Source organism: Acanthisitta chloris, unplaced genomic scaffold, assembly GCF_000695815.1.
Source record: "Acanthisitta chloris isolate BGI_N310 unplaced genomic scaffold, ASM69581v1 scaffold27687, whole genome shotgun sequence".
In the NCBI taxonomy this organism is placed as follows: domain Eukaryota; kingdom Metazoa; phylum Chordata; class Aves; order Passeriformes; family Acanthisittidae; genus Acanthisitta; species Acanthisitta chloris.
Genome location: NW_008682528.1, coordinates 22,633 through 46,158, shown reverse-complemented (window position 1 = coordinate 46,158; position 23,526 = coordinate 22,633). Strand labels below are relative to the sequence as shown.

The following is a 23,526-nucleotide window of genomic DNA, read 5'->3' as shown; positions in this document are numbered from 1 at the left end:
ATTAATATAGCAGTTCTCCCAGGGAAATACGTACAAATAATTTCATATTATATTCACAATACCATTGTGCTGAGCTGTGTTATAGGGGGAAAAAATAAATCAGTGATGTTCAAAAGAAAATTCTGAATTAGTATGTGCCTTTTTGCTCCTCTTTAAGCATGTTTTCATGCAGCTATCAAAGTTTTCCATTAACATAGCACTGCATACACAGTAATGATCTGTGAACACTACACAATATAAAGAAAAAGAAATAAGGACTTTATAATTTGCAAAGAGAATTATTTAAACTGCATCAGATCTTACAGATGCTCTCAGCCAAAGCCTGCATGAGACAGCTCTCACAGCAAAGTGACACTCAGTGGCACCTCAGAGCCAGGGCAGCAGCTTCAGCTGCAGTCCAACCACCTCCCACCTCCCCACCACCACTTCCTTCCTTAGCTGGAAACTCCACACAAAGAGTTATTTGCACACAAAAAAGCACCTGGGCTTTCCAAGATGTTCTTGTTTTACTCACATTATCGGAGCAGCAAAATATCCTTTAATTTTCTGGACTTCATACTTTATGATATTATGATCATAGGAAAAAGAAAGCTCATGACCCAGTACAGGGTTACCATCCTTTGATGAAAACCAGGATGATGTGACTGTCAAGGTACTAGCAAAATTGATTCAATGAAGATGACCTTTGCACTGAAGAACTTAAGAATTATTGAACAAGCTGGTTTGTCCACTTACAGGAGTAATGGGTTTGAAGACTGCACTCATACACACTTAATAGCACTCCCAGGCACTCCATGGAACATGTGGACACCTGAGATGTTACAGCCACCCCTGCTTGGAAGTAGCTCCCCAGAATGACTCCAGGCTGCCAGCCCCAGCCCAGAAACCCTCACCCTGTGCTGAGCATTCCCCATGGGCTGCTTGGCTGCCCTGCCCCTGTTTGGGGACAAATTGTTTAGCAGACCATATGCTGGTTGCTCTCTGCCAGGGTTCTGTATAAAGGAGACTCTCTCCTCCACCCTATGTACAAAATCCTCCCTCTTGTTCACACCTTCAGCTTTTATACCAATGGATACATATAAACCACATCACTTAAGAAAAGTAGTCAAGTTTGAAATCCACATGCTCAAAGCGGAAGTGACCTAAAAATGTTTGTGGTTTTATACCAGTATAGAACTGCCACACAGCTATTGTATCCATCACTTGGATAAAGCCCATGCTGGGATATCTCCTGGTGTATGTACACTACTGCTTTGCTACTGCAAACACTTCTATCTAGTTTATCCATGCAGACACAAAACATTATCCAAGTTTGTGTCCTACGACAGCAAGCAAAGCACATCATGCATACTACAGCTCTTCTATGAAAAATTAAGCCTAAAGGATTGAAATAAAGGCTGCAGAATAAATCCAGTCTTTCACTCCACGAAACCCAAAGGTCTATCACCAATAGAACTATACATTAAAAAGTGTACGTATATATAACATATACATACATAAATATATCCATTTGCACTTCCAGAATGATATCCCCAAAATTGTATCAACCTATTTAAAATGAAATTTGGTAATTTCAATAACTTTTTAACAGCTTTCCATGGATTACAAATATTAGAATCACACTGTGTGTGCATTATGTACAACTACTTTACAGAAACACTGTTTTCCTCGATGATCTGTCTGGAGTTATCCTAACCTTCTTGCTAGGTCTAACTCGCTTTGGGACTGGTGAAGGATTAAAGATCAAAATATACTTCCATGGCAATATAAAACTCCATAGGATCTGCCAGTACTCTATACCATCAATGAGTTTTGTTTAAGTTGTTTTAGGATCACTATTCAGCCACTGAAGTCAAAGAAACATCACATGAAGTTTTGGGGGAGTTGATATGAAAATCTCATATTTAAACATTTTTTCAACTCTGCCTTGATAGATACTTTTTCAAATCCACATGCATGCTTACTAGTCGAGTTTTGTATTAGCTCAGTATCTGTTGTATACCCAGATGCATAATGCCCATGCAAAAAGAAACCACCTTACATTTCTACCATGTCCAAGTCAGGAGCTTCTGGTTCCATCGCAGAAAAGATCAGGACTCCTACAGTTTCATCTTTTTCTGCCTTCCGCTTTCCAGTTTTCCACTCCTAAAGAAAGAAAAGGAGACAAAGTCTGACCATCACTGTTCATGCTTCTTTAAGGGCATGTACTTAAGGAGTGAATGAAATGTTTAGAAATGTTAATTGACAGACCACCTATAAATTAAAACCTTTTAGATCAGAGTTTCAGTGGAGTCAAGGTTTCTTAAGAGTTTCCCAAAGTTCGCCCCCTTCCTCCTTTCTGCACTTTGTTTTCTAGATTATGGCATCAACAGACCCTTCTTGTATATTACTGAAATACAGTGTAAGAGCAATGATATTCAGCTGTCTGCACATGTGCTAAGTCTGGTATCAAAAGCTGCTCAAGAAGACCACAAAACTATTATGCAAGCACCATACTAAATTCTTAGTGGGAACAGATAAAAAGGATAAAAATTCCATGTGTATTGCAACATCTGTTCTGTTGATAGCCATCCATGAGTTAGAAACTAAGAACTGCTGACTAGCTAGCACAATTGTACAATTCTCTACTAGCCATCCAAACAGCACTTCACTAGGATTACTACTTACTATGTTATTAAGCCTCTACTTACAGAATCGTAAAATAATTCTGGTTTTCCTGTTTATTTCATCATCAGAAGATTCCCAAAATTAGTAACAGAGCTGGAGCTCAGATGTGAAAAAAACATTATTTACTGAAGGTGAAGATATTAAAACCATATTAAAGTGCAGGGGAGGAAGGAAAAAAGGCTGATTTTATCAGGTATGACTGCAGTATGATGCTATTACAATGCATTTCAGTGAAAAAAACGTGCTTTTGTGGGCAGCAGGTTTATTTTTAAATATAACAGAAGGCAGATCTGCTATGAAGTGGCTTTTGCTAGCAATCAGCATCAGGAGACCACAGTGATTGTGTCTCTGTCCAATCAGAGTGCAGCAGAGGGAGCAGAACAACAGCCAAATGAGATGTTCATACATAACAACACACTCATATATATTTAAGTTCCTATTCGGCTGGAGGACATAAACTGTCCCTTAAAAGACTGGCAACAAGGCCACTTTGAAGAGCACAACTCTGCTGGAATGCTGTATAACATTTCACATGAACAACTTTCTGACTCACAGTGATCAATCAGCTGAGTTAGGAAACGCAGCAGTTTCCAGGCCATCACTACTGCCCACAGAGTCAGTATGAGGGAAATGAGGTAGCTACAGAGCTGAACCCTTGGTTCAAAGGGGGATTGTGGGGGGACAGCAATTCCTCAATCTCAGCCTGTGTGTGAACTTTATTTCCTACCTTCTCATCTCGGAAATTGAGAAATTGCTGGAAAACTTCACTTTCTGAGACAACAGGATGGCGACACATTCTTGTCATCCAAGCTTGCAGCCTCTCCATGCGCATTTTGATAAATTCTTCTTCAAAGCGCCCTGTTACATAGTGAACAACAATTGTTACATTTCTACTCTAGCACCCTCCATTTTTTTGTTGTTTAAATTCAAACAGAACCAGTAATTTATCTCGCAAGTTATTAACTCAGAACTTACAAGAAAGAAATATGCTGAGAAATCAGAAGAACCTTAAATTATAATCTATTGCTTACTGACCAAGAGTCCTCCTCCTTTTTAAGATTACCAGGGAATATTAAAAAACCACAATACCCACACACAATTCAAATACATGTCTGGGGAAAAAAAATAATACATTTTTGGATGGAAAAATTAGGTATTCAGATGACCCAAGAGAGAAGCTAGGCACAGGCTCAGAATGCAGATATTTTTCTGATACTGTCTAGTAACTTTGTGGCCAATATAAGGCTCACAAACACTGGAGAAAAAGGAACGACTTAATTTACAAGCTGCCATGTACTAGCTAACAAAGCAGTGAAATTGGACTGCTAAAAACCCCATAAAATTAGACCGCTCAAATACGAGTTGCAGATTTAAAAAGCAACACCTCCTATAAATATATTTCCATACAGGTAAACTGGGAGGAAAAAATCATCTAAATAAATCATATGTATAAACTGGTTAGAATATATACATACATGTAACAGTGCAACTGATTTTTTTGGTAAAGAGCTTTTTAACCCAAACCAAGTAAGTAACCAATATTTTTTTTTACAACTAGTAGTGCATCATGACTGTGTATTTGCAATAACCTTTTAGTTTTAGCACAGCCTGTGCCTTCTTGAGAGAACCCTTTCTAATTTTAAAAAATGCATGACACCAGACTTCTAAAGCATCCAATGAATAGGCTGTATTTGAACAGAATGAGACTCCTCCAGCACCCAACTCTTCTGATTGCCACAGCAGCACAAATGACAAGCCTTGAACACACATACTCTTTCAATAAAATTCTACTGTATAGTTAACTGTGGCAGCAGCTCCACAAGGTTGAGTTTTTTGTGATTTGGGGTTTTGAGATTTGTTTATTTGCACATATAGAAACTAGCAAGACTAGCAGGTAAACAACACAACCAATGAAAAATGGAGTTTGGGTATGAGCACTTTTTCTGCAAATTAGCAAAAGAAATAATAAAATAAATCAACCACTACAGAAGGGACATTATATATCCTTCAGTAATACTTTGTTTCATCTTTACACCCATACAGAAATCTCCACAAGGTTCCTGCAAGAAATGCAAAGCAGTAAAACAGTAACAGGCTGGTTATTAAGTATATTATCACCAGCAAAAACAAAGCAGATCCTGAGCAAAGTCAGTCTGCTTTATCAAGACCAACAGACAGAAATACCTTTCTAGACAGACTTCAGAAAGAAGTTTCCTAAACACAGTGAAAGTTAAGCACCATTTTTCCAAAGCTTCCCTGTAATGTTTTAGACAGAGGCACGTTTGGTGTTTTTAATTTTTGGAATGAGGCAAATTATTTTCTCTCAGACTCCTGAAGACAGAAATCCACATGCAATGTTTAACTGTGATGCCAGACTCCTGAGTCCTTAAAGATATAGTTACAATGAAGTCTAGAGATCCCATCAGGTCTTCTGGTTTCCTTTAGCCCACATGCACATGTTTAAATAAAAGTGCTGGTCAATTCTAAACACGAGGCAAAGGGGAAGAAGCCACTTCCTCACTTTTCAGTTCCCTCGGCATTTATCCCAGCAACTTCATCAATGCTTAGCTTTCTTCAAACACAGCAGAGTTGCTGCATTTCCAGTGATGCCCACAGCCACGTGGTTGGCGACGTGCCGGCTCTTGTATGTTTGGTTTTGGCTACTTGTCTTAAAGGCTGTATAAAAATCTTACCAGAAAACATACGAGTCGAAATAGCCAAAAGTAATGCATTTTCCTCCTACACAGGTATCTATTCTTTTCTTCATGTGGACTCTAGCACATCCTTGTAGAATGGAAGCCAGAGACGACCGAAAATGCGTAGGCATTGCCATATTCTATTGCAATGAATGAACTTATGTGCATTTAAAGGGACCAATCTCACTTTGCTTGAAGTCAGAATAAAAGATTTCCACAAGCTTCAGTGAGTTTGGTCAAGCTGAACTGACATCTAACCAGAGCAGAATGCTATATGAATGAAAGATGCTTTCTAAATCAAGTGTGAAATCAAGCAACAGGAAAAACAGCTGCAACATTTTACTTGTGAGCGAAAAGCCCCAGTTTGTCAGGGGACGTCCCTTTCCTCTGGGAGCTTTGCTTCAAAGCTTGTACAATATAACATATGTATGATCAAATGCAAAAGAAAAGAAAGCCAAACAAAACCTAATACAATGCCCCCTCCCCTCCCCCAAAAAAACGATCAAAAACATTTGTTCAAACAATCAGCAAATATGGAACAGCAGTTATGTCTTCTCTCCAGTAATACTATTCTATATAGTAACTAGGAGGGGGCTTTTTTGTTTGCTTTTAATTACCTTTTTTAAAAATCACTGGACTAGATAATTAAATCTGAGTTCTGAAATGATTCTCTTAGTACTGGCATTTGATTATCAATCAGCCATCACAGCTCATAATAAACATTGAATGGTGAAAGGTTGGAAGGTTTTTGATACTTCTTTAAAAATGACAGGATAAACAAACAGTAAGGAATAACTGAACCTTATAAAAAAAGTAATTTCCTTATTTCCCATTCCATGAATTCACAATGGGGAATAATTACCTGTTACTTGCTTGTCTGGAAGAGAAGGGATTGGAATGGCTAATCCAAATTTAACCAGGAGCCGCTCATACAACCAGTCAAAGTGCTTATATCTGTGGTTGACAGACCGATTAGTGTTCTGCAAGAGAAACACAACTCTCAGCTTTGACAGGCATCTACAGACAGTGACATAAAACAAGCATGACCAGAACGGCAACTACGCGGAATGTAAATTTAATTTATGATTTAGAGCCTTATTACAGAAGAACTTGAAATGCAAGAACAAAGCAGCTTTTCGGGGAAAGTCGTGTGTCAACTACCACTCTTAAAATGCTCTTGCCAAGTCACACAAACTCTATTATTGATATATACAAACAACACATCTTCGCGAGACAAAAGATCCTGTTTCAGATACACTTACAGTGCAGGTCAGCTGATATTCAATGTAGCTCTTGAGACCATACATTTTAGAACCTTTTTTGGGATCTGCCACCACACAGTCAAATGTAGAGGTAGGATACACCCACATTGGGCCATAATCACCAATCTGTAAGAAATTGCAAATATTATCTTTAAATATATCATGTTGTACCACCTGCAAACAAGGACAAGTATTTCTTCACTTGAGTTTCTGTTGATTTCACTGAGAGGCAGAGTCTGGAAATAGACAGATTTCATGTAACCAGAGATGACTAACTACAAACAAGTTAATCTTCTTCTGTACTTCACAATTTTTCCCAAATAGCAAAGGTGTGGTCAATTCTATGGCTATTTCAACCACATTTCACTAGAACAGCACATATCTAGAAGAGTTTGATTTTTAGATGAGACAATGACCTGACCATCAGGATGGAATGTTGCAAACCTATACAAATGTAGTTTCTATGTATAACTATCTAGATAACTAATGTATAGTGTCATATGATGTGTAACTATATAGATAACTAATGGACAGTGTAATGCCTTTGCTCTTCCTCCTAATCCCCCAAAATGTTTATTTTCATGATCACATGTAATGCTGAACCATCACATTTACCATTTCTAATGACAGTTCTATTTCTAATTTTAATGTTCAGTATCAGTTTCTCGTGACCCAAATACATATAGCAACCCTGAGGCTAAAAGCTCAATTGGAAAAAAAGGGAAAGGTGAGAAGGATTAAAAACCTAGCCAAACAAATCAAAAACCCAACCTCAAACCATACCACCCACACACAAAAATTACGGACATGTCCCCAACTTACAATTATGGGAATTTTCTCTTTGGGTTTTGCTAGCTGCTTTGCCAACAGATACTGTTCCATCCCAGGTTTTGCAAATCCAGGAAATCTAACAATAAAATGAAACAATAAGTTTATTCCGTATTCTCCTTCCTTTGACATATGCAGAATTACCTGCCATTATCGGAAAAAAAACCCTTAGTATTTCTCAAGTATAGAAAAGACTTGAAGTGAATTACTTTAGAACTAACAATTTGCCCTGAATAAAGCAGAAAAATTTTAGCTACTAAGATCCAGCTTTTATTTGTGTAATACAGACCCCTTCTTCCAAGGCAAAGTGGCTATTTGTACTCTGCAATCCATCAGAGCAAATATAACAGGAGACCACAAAGTAACATCTGTCCCTCCCCTGTAGCCTACCCTCTCTGGAAATACACAGAGAGATGCTCATACACCTGAGACTGCAAATTATGAAAAGTCAATCATCTGAAAGAATGACAAACAACAGATTTATTAAGTGCTTATAAACATGAGTTATCTTAATTTATCCACCAATTAGAAAGGAAGCCACACAAAAATCACTGCAATGTTCGTTGAAGTCTTATGAAAAGCAACTGGTGGTCCTCTTTCTAATTAGGAAGATTATTAGCCCTTGAAGGACTGGCATCTTACTGTCTGTTTGCAGAAACACAAGGAGTAATGTAGGACCTACTTCACAGACAAATAAGGTATTTTTGGGGGGTTTGCAACAAGTAAATGCCACAATGATCCAGAGGTACTGTTGTGACACTGGACAGAAGACTCACCAGTGAACAAAATTAGCAACTAGTCATGAAGACACAGGTGATTTTAGTTACATACCCAAGGAACCGTTACTGGACAATCTTTTACCACTCTGCTTTCATCCGCTTAGAAATTAACACACAGTAGATCTCACAGCAACAGAAGTTTTAGAACAAACAAATATTAAGTTGTAACATGAGATAATGCTAGTATATAACCTTGACAAAGCTGGTGCTACTGTAAGGTTTTTTATCTAGAAATAAAACTTTCTATGGCTCAAGAATCAACGTGGATGATGCACAAACATAGGAGAGCAGAACTTTTCCCCACTAGCAATTCAAATTGCTCAAGAACTCTGGGGCAACATCTCTGATCAACCTCACTGTATGGACAAGCCGTACCTTTCAATCTCACTAAGAACAAATAGTGTCAAAGACAGTGAAATTTTAAAGACCAAGAGGTCCAGAAGTTCAGACATTGTGAACTTGTCATTTGCCTGCATAATACTGCCAAAAAATTATACAGCTTCGTCATGTACTTTTAGGCTTTCATGGATTTGTGTTCTCTGATCACTGGGAGAATGCTGAACTACAAAACCATCTTATCTTATACCCCAAAACTGTAATATTTACACTGTATATTTCAAAGAGGTTGAATGGTCACGCATTTAAACATCTTGACAAATTCCAATTCTCTTCAACATACACACATTTCCCCTGTATTTTCCATTACTTGTTAAGTGGTAACTTCATAGCTGCACGACTATTTCCACGCTGGACCCCACCAGCCTCTGATGCCTCAGACTCCTTGTAACCAAGGTAAGGTGGTGAAGTTGATTTTGGGTCATCCCAGTCATCATCCCAATCATCGTCATCAGCAGCTGCTGAAGTACAGGAGGGGCAGGGGGATAGGGAAAGGAGAATGTTAAATAATTTATCTTCCAAAGCAGAACCAGATATTTTATCACTCATACAAATAACCAAGAAGGTAAATATATTAATATGTAGTTCAGCCTTCTATTTTGCAATTTCTACTCAGTTACCACCCACAATGCCCACTAAATACAACCTGTAAAGCACTGCACGAGAACTCCATTGAGGGAGAAGGAAAATCAAAATACCAAGAAGAGATGATGGTGTGTTAAGACAAATTCAATAGTGTTCCATATTCAGACTCCAGGTTAGTATTCCCCAGTTATGGGTTATCCTCTTAATTTATGCTTTTACTACAAAAAGGTGGAGAAGCCTTCTGAAAGGCTAGTCACTTCTCAAAATTAAGGATTTAAGAACTATTTCTTCACAGGCCTAAGGGCGCTAATTCAAGGGTGTTTCAAAGTTCCAGTTATGCAAGCTGGACAACGTGCCCGAGAATAGATCATGTATGCACAAGACTTTGGTGTGCCAGATTTCCATACAAGTTTGAGGCATCTGTTACTTTGGATCTGATTTTGAAAAATACCCTATTATTCTAAGTACCTAGATTACCCACATGGCAATGTGCTACTAGGAAACTGGTTTTGTTTAGGTTTTCATATAAGCCATGTTCTATAGTTATGAAAGATTAAATAATTCTTACCTCTACTGTCCAGCTACTCTAACCTGTTTAAAAAACCAAAGCAAAACAAAACTAAGAGCATTATTAGCACACCTGGTCCTTGATATGCCTGTGGATGACCAAATGCTGCTGCTGCCTCCCAGTTATTTGAAGCACTGTTTCTCTGGCCAGCTGCACTTTCAGGTTTCGTCGCCCAACTGTCAATGGCATTTCCATCATCCCAGTTCCCAGACTTCCCAGCGTTCCAGCTGGACCAAGGATCATTGGCGTTGCTTGCCTACATCACATAAAGACAAAAATAAAGAAGAAATTGCTGAAGAAATGAGCAACAACCACACACTTTCTTGCTGAAGTCTTTGATCTCCTGCTGATAGGCCATGAGTTTGCATTCAGCACTTCACTTGCTTGATTTAGGAGTGGCTGCCAAATCTTAGTTCCCAGCTATACCAACCCTTACGTGCAGTAAGCACTTGGAAGAACTGATCAGCTTTCCAGCAATGTGACACCAATACATAGTAGTAAGTGTTTCTCCCCCAGGAAATTAAACTATTTGTTGCAGCAGTGTTAGGAAGCAATCTCATCCACGGTAATTATTTTACACTGACACCCTAAGTATGGTGCATGTGAACCATTAATTACATAAAGCCATGGACTAATTAGCACACTCAAAACAAGAACTCAAAAGTCAAGGATTAGGTTTTTGCAAATACTTCTTTTATCAAACTCAGATTAGTGGCTTTACTAAAAGCAAATCATAAATTGCCTACCCATACCATCACTGCTGGTGTGACAGTTAGGCCAGCAACCTGATGAGCTTCCCTGTCAGAGCCTAACTCATTCACGGGGAACATGAGGGAAGGAAACAAACATCTGCCAGAGAACAGTCTGGCATCTCCCTGTAGACCTACTCTCTCAGCATAAGCTTCTGGTGAAGGTAATCATGCATACACTTCTGCTGATGCTGTTGTGGAGGTGGAAACCTCAGAGAAAAGAGTGTAGGGCAGACATGCCTCTAAGTACTGCATCAATTTGTCAAGTTCATCTGTCAAGAAGCTGGATTAATAGCTTAGCATCCTGTTCAGCTCCTCCATTTTAACACTACACTGAAAAAACTTTGACTAGTTAAATGCAGTCTACTCCAGGCACTTAGTGCAGAGACTTGCTGGCATGAAGAAAATACTGCACATATATCAAAATTCACACACACAAAGTGTAGGAGGAGGAAGGAGGAGAAGGGGAAGGAAAACAAAAGAAGTCGAGAAATCTTATCTTGTTCAGCAGAGGAAGAAGCTGAGTTTTGTAAAAGGAAGTCTCAAATCCTACAGAAGACTTTTTATCATGAAGCAGCACATCAAAGAAGAGATGCCTAATATAGATTGACTGCTATCAGACTATAACATTTACATGAATCTCAGAACATCTGCCAGTACATAAATTTTGATAAAACTCCTGCCAAATTATCATCTGCAAAAATGTTGAATAAGTTTGTTTCTTACACAAAAAAAAAGTACAGCTAGTCCACATTCCATTTTTCTCCACTAAACATTATCTCATTTCAACTTCGATATACTACTTATGAATAACTCTCACTTCAGGTTTTCCTCAAATAAAGTCACCTGACAGTCAGATTTCACAGACATTATCAAACCTCAAAGACTTGAAAATGATGCTGTATTATGTAACTAACCTGTTCTTTAGGTTCATGATCCCCAGGATCTGGAAATTAAGACCAAGCCCCCAAGCTGGAGGGAGAAAATTACCATTCAGAAGACTCACAAGAGTCAGTTGGTCTCTAGGAACTAATGAAGTGAGAGATTATGTGGACAGCTTCTACACGGAGGATAAAAACTATGCAAGAGCACTACTCAGAGAGAAGTATCATTCTTGGATAGCTGATACACAGTGCTACTCTCTGCAAATTAAAGAAGTTGCTGGTAACTTATACCATTCTGCTCTTCCTATGATGTTCACCTGGTATGAGTCTATGTAAAGAGAAATAACCATACATGGCATTAGTCAGGGCTCATTATCTTTGCTAAATGAAAACACGTACAGCAGGGCCCAACCAAAAAGCATGCCTGCTTCTAATATAACTTAGAGCACCTAGAAAAGAACAGTTTGCATAATATTAATTTGCCTATACTTCTGCAATATATGTTGTGCTGATCACTTGCAAATGACAGCCCAGAACTGGGATGGTTGCCAAAAGGCTGAGTAAAGTTTTCCTCTTCTCTGTAGTAATTTATATGAAATCTGGAACATGATTGGGTAGCAAAGAAATTCTAAAACCTGCTGCAAAACAAGGAGGCAGCAGAAATATTAACATACTAAAGAATGACTGTCAAGAGTGATCATCAGACTTGCCAGCAGTTGTTGATATACACTAGATGCTGTACCACAAGGGGAAACATTACTGAAATTGCTCTCTCAGATATCTTATCTCTATGTACCTATATGGAAGCACTAAACAAATTGGAAAATTTTACTTCTGACATGTCCAAGAAAGCTCTGGAGTAAGCTCTTGCCAGTAGGCTTACTGCCCACAGGCTTTAAAAGGGGTGGGATATGCTAATCCTCCTCAGTTCCTTTCAGCCAAAGGGTCCACATTTCTTTCTGAGGCACTAGGGAAGAGAGAAAGAGATGGACTAAGAGAACAGGTATGCTTTCAATTTCCTTGAAATTTTTGTCTACAGACACACCCTCTCTGTGGACACTCCTAAGTGGAAGTCAACAGTCAGTAAACACAGAGAAGCATTCAGGAATCAGACCTGCCATCCTCGAGGTTCCAGAACATCATGGAAGACCAAATAACGACACAGCAACTATTAATTATCAGCTCCAGTCAGCAGTTCTGTGGATTTCAGCAGCTGACAAACTACATACAAGAAGCTATTCATGTGGCCTAGCTATGGTTGAATAAACCCTAATTAATCCAGCAAGTATCTTGTAAGTGATTAAATTACACATTCTCACACCTTTAATTTCTCATAACTGAAACTGATAATCCTTTGATCTCTCCTTAGCACAATAAAAAGATAAAGAATCCTTGCAAGAAACTGATATTTCGTCAATATAATTTGATACAGCACACCTAAAATCAAAATATGCAAGCAATCCCAATGCAAACACAAAAAGGAATGCCACAGCACACAACTAAGACTAATCAGCCTCCAGATGAAGCATTACTTCTCTTTGCTCCCCAAAGTACAAGTAAACTGAGATTAAATTCAAGGATAAATTCCTAAAGGGAAGATATTTTCCCTTTTGTACACCATTATGGACTTGCTCACTCCTATTGTTCTAGGAGAAAAAAACCCCCACAACTAAAAAAGCTATGTCAAGAATGGAGAATGGAGGGAACCATTACTAAATATTTTGGGAGTCTTCCATTAAAGGCAGATTCAAACTCACTACAGAAACAGATCATTACTGGTGGGGGACTGGGGGATGGGAGGAGAAGTTTAGTATATTTTAAAGATCTAATAATAGTTAAATGAGAAAAAATTCCACCAGAACAGGAAAATTCTCAGTTTGGGAGTGGAATGTCAGTATGTTTACCAAATGAATCATGAATTAAATAGGAGAAGTAACATACTTGCTATTTTCCAGATAATCCAAAGTTCTAGACAATAAAGTTAAGATAAGGCACTGAGGTGTATCTCTGCCCTGCCTACAAATTTTTTATTTGATCTCCTGGCCAACCAAGCTGTTGGCAGACTCTTTCCTTGTATTAATGGATGCTCCCGATGGACAAAATCCAAAACAAACATGATGTTCAGATGCTAAAACTAAGTTAAGTACCCAAAAAGACCTAGGTAATTGTGCCAACAAAAATTATTACCTCCAACTGTAAGAAATATGCCTTGAAATCTAGTCTGAGAGACAGAAGCCATGCTGAAGCAGTGAGTAGAGAAAGTAAGTCTGATCAAATCAAGGGAAGGTCAAGACAGCCAAAGCTGCAATGAGAAGTGTTATGCTCTTGGAGAGGGGTTTAAAAGAGACAGACAGCACAGAGGCATGGCAGAAAACACAAGAAAAGTCATGGTGGCTCAGCTGAATAGCCCACAGGATTGAACATACCTCTCCAGTTTTATAGCTGCCTTAGTTACCTGCATGGAAACAAAGCTTTAGGCATACTCAGACATTATACTGAACTTTGGATAACAGTCTCTGATAGATTCATTCAAAAAAAAAAAAAAGTAGGTATAGACAGTCACCCTAAGAATCAAGCTTTTTTTCTTCAGGAATAAAGATGAAGGGCAAAAAGCCTCCTCTGCAGCAATCACAGAACTGCATTCACTGTGCTGTGTTTACAGCCAAGCAAGTGTGCACATTAGGAGATAGCTGAAGTAGCTGCCATAGCCATGATATTTTATGGCTAAGCTTTCTTCTTGGTAAATCATTACCTTTGCATTGTGCTCTTGGGCATTTCTTCCACTTCTGAAGGGAAGTTTTCTATAGTACAACTTAAACATCCTTAAAGAAATCCTCAATGAAAAGCAGAGATGGGCAAGATTTTAAAGAATAACCAACTCTATGGACTCCTGTAGATAAATATATGAAAGCAAGAAGGGAGAGGACCTCCAGAAGCAGCTGACAGGGATACAATAGCAATGCTGTCATAGGAACCCATTTGTTCTTCAGCTGCTCCTGTCTCCTCACTTCCTTCCAGAGGAAACCATCATCCAGCACCTCCACTCCCAGACTCATTGCCCCCTTCACAACTTGGTCCCTGCAAAGGAGATGGGCTTTGCCTGCTCACAAACCACACAAAACCAAGGCATACCTACTGGAACCTTCTTGCTTTCAGCAAGAAATAAACCCAAACCACCAGGAGACAAACTGAGTTACTACCATGAATAGCAGAGCAGTTAGTCTTCTGCTCTTTTCTTTTTCCCCACTTTGAATCCCATTTCCTTACCTGTAAGGTTATTCACAGCCAAAGTGGACTAGGGGCTACATTGCTTGTGCACAGTGCAGGCATAGGACTTCCACCTATCAACTCCTGATTCAGCTCAAAAAAATTCGTGTTTGAAATACAGAATGGCCTTTCAGAAAGATACATAATTTAGACTTGAGCAAAAAATATTCAGTGATGAAATGAGGTAGGGAAAACACATCTATTGTCACCCTCACTGCTTAAAAGAAATTATTTTTTTAATTAAAGTTTGCTTAGTTTCAACTTTCAGCCACTAAAAATCCTGTTATATTTATTCAACGGAGCTCTCTGAGGCTCCTGGTTTTGTTACTCACACCTGCACATGCAAGTGGCAGTCAAGTCACTTCTTTATAGCCTTGTCTTCTCTTCAGCTGATTTCAATCCCTAATGGTTCCTTCTTGAAACAGATGAGAAATTTCAGACAGTTTTCCCAACAGCAATCACAGCAATGCCAGGAAGAGAAGAAAGGCTCCCTGTTTCTCTGTGATGTTCTCTAGGCATCCCAGGATCAGAGTATAAAGATTAAACAAGGCTTTATCCATCCTTTTTGGGAAAAGCACTCCCTATTTTCTATTTTTGTTTGGAAACAGAGGACAGAGGTGTCCCTTGTTGCCTTTCTTTTTTTTTTTGAGGAGTTGAAGAGTATCACTGCTAAGGCTCTTTAGCTTACCACTTTCAATTACAAATGCCCATGATTCTACTTTAAAATAAGTGCTCAGTGAAGAGGAAACAAAAATAATTAAAATCAGGAAGGGGGTCATGCAACACACACATGGCACATGCCGCTAAGTGTGCAAGCAAGCAGAAATGCACATAGGAGAGCTGACTGGATTGTAACCATTATCAAGTTAAACATTCTTTATATAGTCAGTGCCAAACTACTAGACCACAAGGCTACCTGATGACATAAGATGTCAAATGAAAACGAAGGTAGTGCATCCTGTGGAAGTCCTGCATCTGTGGAAGAATAACTCCATGCACCAGTACAGGCTGGGGTCTGACCTGCTGGAGAGCAGCTCTGTAGAGGAAGACCTGGGGTCCTGGTGGACGACAAGCTGTCCATGAGCCAGCAGTGTGCCCTTGTGGCCAACAAGGCCAATGGAATCCTGGGATGCATTAGGAAGAGTATTGCCAGCAGGTCAAGGGTGGTGATCCTGCCTCCCTACTCAGCCCTCATGAGGCCACAACTAGAGTATTGTGTCCAGTTCTGGGCTCCTCAGTACAAGAGAGACATGGAGCTCCTGGAGTGGGTCCAGCAGGGGTCAACAAAGGCAATTAAGGGACTGAAGCACCTTGCTTACAAGGAAAGGCTGAGGGAGCTAGGCCTGCTCAGACTGGAGAAGAAATGACTAAGAGGAGACCTCATCAATGTCCAAGTATCTGAAGGGAGGGTGCCAAGAGGATGGAGCCAGGCTCTTCTTGGTGGTGCCAAGCACTAGACAAGAAGCAACAGGCAGAACCTGATGCACAGGAAGTTCCATTTGAACTTTACTGTGCAAGTGACTACACACTGGAGCAGATTACCCAGAGGTTGTTGATTCTCCCTCACTAGAGGCATTCAAGAACCATCTGGACACAATCCTGTGCCATGTGCTGTAGACAACCCTGTTTGGGCACGGAGGCTGGGCCAGATGACCCCACCAGTGGTCCCTTCCAATCTTACCCATTCTGTGATTCAGTGAAAGGTACAAGAAAAAAAAAAACCAAAACATGCTAACACTGTAAATTGTGAAAAACTATTTCAGTAGTCAGATTCTGCCTGAGGGTATGGGTGCAGATAAATGTGAGGAGTGATCACAGTACTGCGGCAGTTTAGCAACTTGCTGCCTGAGCCTTTGCATTCCACTGGGTCATCCAAAAAAACCTCAAGACACCTCTATAATTGGAATTGGTACAATCACTGTCATATGTTGGATGGTTAGTTTTTAATATGTGAATGTGATTTATTTTAAAGCAAGCAAGCTACTATTTCAGTACTGTAGGGAAGCCATTGCCTTGTACTTTGGTTAAACAAGAACTGGTCAAAAATTCCTAGTACTGATCTGAACACTCATCCAAAAAAACCTCAAGACACCTCTATAATTGGAATTGGTACAATCACTGTCATATGTTGGATGGTTAGTTTTTAATATGTGAATGTGATTTATTTTAAAGCAAGCAAGCTACTATTTCAGTACTGTAGGGAAGCCATTGCCTTGTACTTTGGTTAAACAAGAACTGGTCAAAAATTCCTAGTACTGATCTGAACACAATATTGTGGTTGAGGGAAGGGAAGCCATTGCCTTGTACTTTGGTTAAACAAGAATTGGTCGAAAGAGTTGCTTTCAAATTACATGTAGAAATAGCGAATGTTATAGTGTCATTATCTGTACAGGAACTAGAAGATAGCAATCATGAAAGCCAAATTAGCATAAAACACTGAGGTGTTTTCTTTTCTTTTTTTACTTCTGAAGTTCTAACCCACCAGTTCTGGTTGTACTTCCCTTCAGATCTCTTTTGTATTATGGCCTTCTAGACATGACTTATGCACACGCCAAGGCAACTTTACACTTCATCTTACAAACATATGCATTTATGCAGAGTTAAAGTTCATTAGCCAAGGAAGCAATCATTTCCAAAATTCATAAAGAATTCTAATTGTAACTCCCATGGTGAACCTACCTGCATATTTTATAAGATGCCTTAGCGTACTGGTGTAACAAGATAAACTGGATTCAATTAAATACAAGCAAGTTGCATTTCCCATGACAATACCTCTACTTTACAGAGAATTGTCAGGGAACGGAAATGCTGTTACAGGAATGCAATAACATGCGTGTCAAAATTACCACGTAAGTAGAATAGCACAATCTTAATAGAGTACTATAGTTATTTTCTTCAATCTTAGCATTTATTGATGCTCATAGCAGTTCAGAAAGCAGGGGTGGAAGTAACAGTATGCAAATTTAACAATGACAATTTACCTTTCCAGCACTAAGCTGCAAAAAGTGGTAAAGATAGGAAGCAAAATTCTGGGAATAGCTTCTTTAATGTCCTTCTTATGTGTATTCAACAACTTATGTCTACACACCATGTAACTTAAGGGCAGCCTCAGCTCCTGCTCATCAAACTATGTGCCTTTCACTACTATTTATTCATCTTGCCTATACATAAGTCCCACAGGTTTCTGAAGGGAAAGGTTTTTCTACACATTTAGCTTATCTTTCTTCTGAGGAAGAAACTATCCCAAATGATTTCACACTTTCCACTGGATAAAACAATACAAACATGAGAGGTTTCTGTTAGTTGCTTCCTGTATCTACTCATGGGGCCTTGCTGCTCTGCCCACCGCACAACTGAAGACAAAAAATGTGGACTCATTAGGATCAACAGGAATTAACTGAAAAGTCTGCAATTCACAAAAATGCAAATTCTCAGGATACTTATTTTATCTTGAACTAAGAAAAGCTGTACAGTCATCTTCATACAGAAGTAGACTTGGCAGTGATTAGAGAATCAGCATCAAGAAAAGGGAACAAAGTCCTCTACAAACGCAACTTACAGTTAGCTGCAAGAACTATTTTTATATCTTAAATATAAGGAAGCCACATCTACAGCTCTTACGTCAACATAGCTGGTGATCCACTTCCACCCTGAAACAGGCAGTACTCCAATGGATTTTCATTTATACATTTTTAATACTAGTCTTCTGTTCTCCAGAGGGGAAAAAAGAAAGAAAAAACAGGCTAGACTTTGGCCTCCAGAGGGAAGGAAGGAGAAACCATACAGACTAAAACATACAGTATACTAAAATTTAAAGCATTTCTATCGTATAGTCACTCATATATGATGCACAAGCTGTAAACAGCTGGTCATTGTAAAAACAGTCTGCTTACAGACCACTAAAGAGATTAGTGTACAGATAAATTTTAACTTCTTAAACTAGCTTGTGCCAATACAGTTGTAACAAATCTAAATAATTCAAATAAACACTATTGATAATACAGAAAACTGATAGTTATTCACAGCTTTAAAAGCATCTTAAGTTAAATAAATGAAAAACCATCACAAGTTGTAGTTCAGAATGAGAGATCACTGCTGTTAACACAGCAGCTTCTGAACCTAAAAAACAGTCAAAATAAATGGAAGTACATCTGTGACTTGAGAAGCACAAGTCTTAACCACCACAAAAACACCCAAACCAACCCAGCTAGAGACAACTCAGAATGAATTTCACATTTAATGACTGTATTTCCAACACATGCTTTAAATTATGAAGGCTCTAAATGTCACCAAGCTAATAACCTCTTGGCCAACTGCAATGAGAAATGCTATTTAAAAGTGTGAAACAGGATATGCACTATTGCTACAGCCATGGAAGAAACTTGGCATCAAAGTAATACTACAAGAGAAACCACAAAAAACCACTAATTTTTCATCAAAAATGAGAAATTTTGTGTTCTGTGTATTTCAAAATGTTCACTCGGTTTAACCAGACAAATTCATATTCATTTCAGTGCCATTATTGTCAGTACTATTCCAATACCAGCAGAGTTTACAGGCAACTTTTATATATCTATTTGTCTACACACAAATGCAATTCTAATAAATAGAAAAAAACATAAGCGCTGATATGTTTACTCACTGGCTGTTCGAAATGACAGTCTAAAATTAGTACCCTGCATTGCCGCTTAGAGGAACAGTGGATTGGCAGAGATGAAAGATTTCTCATTCCCTCCGCTTCCTCTATCCAAGGGCTGCCAGGTCAAAATAGGACAAGACCCACACAAAAGCCAAGCAACAGCCTCCATCTTCGGCAACTAAGGCTTGCTTAAATTGCATTTTCTTGAGTAACTTTTTTAAGACTTTTCAGATATTAAGCCACAAATGTTATTGGCAGATGCAACATTAAATTCTTCTACCTGTTTATCTTCTTCTGAGTGTAAAAATAGTCACCTTGAGTAATTTTTTCCCTTCATTTGTGGTTAATTAGCTACATTGCCTCCTCTGATTGCCTTCATGCCTCCAGTATCTTCTACTGGTAGCTGTTTACAAGAACAGCTGCAAGATTTACCAAGGCAGCTATTGCTGGGACACTACTGATGCAAGGAATGAGTTGCAGAAGAGTGAACTGCCAAGGGTCTTGCAGAATTCTTCTCTTCTCCTTAGAAATCATCTTTGTGCCCTTTTTCTACCATCACTTTACATCTGTGGCAAACCCAGGTGAGGTACAACACCAAAGTGTTGCTGTGGTTATTGAGTCTTTCTCAGTGAAGAAAAGGAAGAAAAAGCAACTGCTTTTAGTTGTTGCTTATTAATTACTTTCAGTAGATTATTTGCTGAACAACAACATAAAACCTTCTTAGAAAGTGACAGACAGGGAGTAGGACAGTGTTTGAGTAAATGACGTTTTCTTAACACCAAAAAGTTATGGTTTCCAGAGTAGAAAAGCAAAAGCCTCTTGTTTGCCTGGAAAGCAAAAATGCATGGGGGAAGAAGGAGGAAGAGGAGATGAGTTTGAGTGATGGTATTTGTCTTCCTGAGTAATGGTTACCCATGATGGAGCTCTGCTTTCCTGGAGATGGCTGAACATCTGCCTGCCCATGGGAAGCAGTGAATGAATTCCTTATTTTGCTTTGCTTATGTGTGCAGCTTTTGCTTTCCCTATTAAGCTGTCTTTATCTCAACCCATGAGTTTCCACACTTTTACCCTGCTGATTCTCTCTCCTATCCCACTGAAATGGGAATAAGCAAGCAGCTGAGCAAGTTGAACTGCTACCAGGGTCAAACCACAACACCCTTGTTTAACTGGTCTTAAAAAAAGAAAACAGAAAGAAAACCATAAAGCACCACATTCACATTTCAACTCACCCAGATGTATTGTTTTTAATAAGGCTTGGTACTGAAAGACTACACAACAGCCTGTGTTTTTTGCTTAGTGCTAGAAGAATGGAAGGAAAGAATCCTAGGAATTAAAACATCTTCTGACTTACCAAAACTGGGGAGTGGGGGTGTAATGTACTTACATGTATGTCAGAATGACTTCATGTTTAACAGAAAGCAATTTCTTTGATACAGTAGTAGTAAGAAAAATCCCCAAACATGCTGTTCATTTAGAATTGCTTTTACAAAGGTTTCTTGTCATAAACTTGCACCCCCATGTTACTATAAAATATAATACATAAAATGTCAGCATTTAGGAATGCTGCTATTTCTTATTCAATCTACCAGTCTAATCTATCTATGAACATTTTAGTTTTCATTATTGTGTCACCTCAAGTATCAACTCCCTCCACACTGACACATAATTTGTCGTTTTTATTCACTCTCCATAGCCTGAACATGAGTTCCATTTAAGATCAAAAACTTTGTATACTGACCTAGTCAGTCACCAAAGCACTTGAAAAAAGTATGTCAATTGCTTGTAACTGAGCATCTGAACACAAATCAATCCCAAGGGAGTGAACAATATAAACAATATAAATGTTATCATAACCAAATACATCTAGGGAAAAGGGTCATACCCACAAAGAAGAAGACTGTATTCTTATAAGCAGTGGCTTTAAAAGAGACCACTATGCAGGGGATGAGCAACTCAGTATGACCTCCTGATGCAGCATTACAGGAACCAATGCAATCTTTCACTATATTAGGTGTTTCTACACCAGCACAACAATGTCAAACCATTAGACACTGTGCAATGTACACAGGAGCAATGCATGCATTTTACAGACAGGTCACAAGATCAAAGTGACTGCAGAAGAAAGCTTGCTTTTTTCCTGAGAGCAGGAAAAGAGTGTCTCACACCAGATAGACAGAGTAAACAGATAGAATTTCTTAATTAAGATGACAATTAGCCATAGAACTTTTTGCAAAGAGAAAATACTGTGCCCTGGAGTGCTGCCTGATTTGGAAGAAAGGCCTAACAGTCAAAAGTGGAAGCCAGACTGCTCAGGATACAAATTAAAATTCCCACTAGCAATAAGCCACTAGAGAAAAACCTGCCAGATACATGTCAGAAGCTGAAGAAACCAGTCTTCAAATCCAGATCTACAGTTTTTCTAGAAAATACATATAACCAAACAGCAGTTACAGAACTCAGTTAAACACAAAAAAAAAACCCCACCATAAACCAAAAAACCAAACTTGAGAAAATGAAAAGTTAAAATATTAAATCTTGCCCACACAACAGAATGGTTCCTGCTATGAAAAAAGAAAACCACCAGGAAAAAAAAAGACCCAAAGACACTAGCCTAAGGAAATCTGATTCCCCTGCATCTTTCATGGCTTTGATTGCATTCAAGTGCACACCCTCCTCCCCTCTCTCTCCTATTAATGCTACCAATACAATTTTACTATAACACACTATGGTATGCTTGTTCTCCCAGATGTCTCACAAAGCATCTGAAGGATAACTGAGAGGAACAGAACACTTAGAAGAGTAAGGCACTGATGCAGATGAGACAAGTTGTTTGTTCAAAGTTACTCTTTTTCAAAGTTTGTTATAAAAAAAGAAAACCCCTGCAATTTGTACCTATTACAAGGACAATATGCTGTTGATCTTATGTAAACTCCATAGTAAAGTGACCATATTTTCAACCTTTTCCCTCTAGAAATGCGACTTCCAAGGCTAGACTACCATAGTAATTTTCTATTATTTAGACTATAATAGACACCTTTATTTTAACCCTTCCCTCTATATATGTAAGAGGCTTTTTCTTTCCTTCTCCAAGCACAAGTATCTTGTGTAAAGCACAAAAAAGCTGACAGATACCTCCACCACCATTCAAAATATTATGTTTATGATATTAGTAAGTAATTATTCCTAGATTAAATTAAGTTATATGCTTCTCTTCTGAGAAACACTACTCAGATCTGAGAGAAGTAGCCGCTGCAAATATCCTCCAAAAATAAAATTTTGCTAGAACCTCAACACCAGGAAAAAATAGGGCAAGGGTAACAGACAGTGCAGATGAAAAAAGGTTCCACACACTATCTTCAAAATACTGTAAATTCTACTGAAGGAAAACTAACCTATAGTAAATACTTTTGACTCAGTCTAACATGAAATTCATGAGGCATTTCAAGAGTTCTTACATATTAACTGGGCATCAAGAAAACAAATAATTCTAAACATTGCGATAAACACTGTGAGGTTTAGAGTTCTCTAGTGAGAACATGTGATCACAGAGTAACAATTCTGGCATTGTCCAGCAGAATACAAGGAAGCATAAAACAAACACTATATAGTCAACAAACTGTTACATTCCCTGTCATGCAAAAATTCCCCATGTACAGTTTTTAAAAGATCTCACTTCATGTCAAAGTCACGTGATGCAATTAAGAAAACTAATAACTGACCTACAAACCAGGTGTGTGTCCCCAGCTGTTACAATAAGTAAAGCATTTATTTTCTAACACAAAAGACCTTTGCATGGTGCTGTTGAAAAAAAAGCACATTTTTGCTCTCCCGTTGACCTGTGGACTTTGAAATGTTTAACTTCCTAATGTGGGACATGCAGCAGTCTGCAGACCACAATAAACAGTTTGTGTTTAAGATAATGGATGTCCTCAGATATCTAACCTGAAACTAAGTAATTGCTACTCAATGAACTGATATACGAGGCAAAAAGCTATGTGCTGTTGAAAAAAAAGCACATTTTTGCTCTCCCGTTGACCTGTGGACTTTGAAATGTTTAACTTCCTAATGTGGGACATGCAGCAGTCTGCAGACCACAATAAACAGTTTGTGTTTAAGATAATGGATGTCCTCAGATATCTAACCTGAAACTAAGTAATTGCTACTCAATGAACTGATATACGAGGCAAAAAGCTATGAAGGCTTAAA

At 38.6% G+C, this 23,526-nt stretch overlaps 1 protein-coding gene across 2 annotated transcripts in view; it reads right to left on the bottom strand.

The window, feature by feature from the left end:
* Nucleotides 1-23,526, bottom strand: part of SNX9 (sorting nexin 9) — a 39,878-nt gene that overhangs the window by 11,721 nt on the left and 4,631 nt on the right. Inside the window, exons 4-10 of one of the 2 annotated variants that reach the window (XM_009078563.1) lie at nucleotides 9,854-10,037; nucleotides 8,939-9,089; nucleotides 7,448-7,532; nucleotides 6,626-6,751; nucleotides 6,226-6,343; nucleotides 3,395-3,525; nucleotides 2,042-2,145 (exon numbers count right to left, since the gene is read on the bottom strand). In XM_009078563.1, coding sequence (XP_009076811.1) covers nucleotides 2,042-2,145; nucleotides 3,395-3,525; nucleotides 6,226-6,343; nucleotides 6,626-6,751; nucleotides 7,448-7,532; nucleotides 8,939-9,089; nucleotides 9,854-10,037 — 899 coding nt within the window. The remainder of the gene's footprint in view (nucleotides 1-2,041; nucleotides 2,146-3,394; nucleotides 3,526-6,225; nucleotides 6,344-6,625; nucleotides 6,752-7,447; nucleotides 7,533-8,938; nucleotides 9,090-9,853; nucleotides 10,038-23,526) is intronic. The other variant, XM_009078564.1, reaches the window with a different exon arrangement.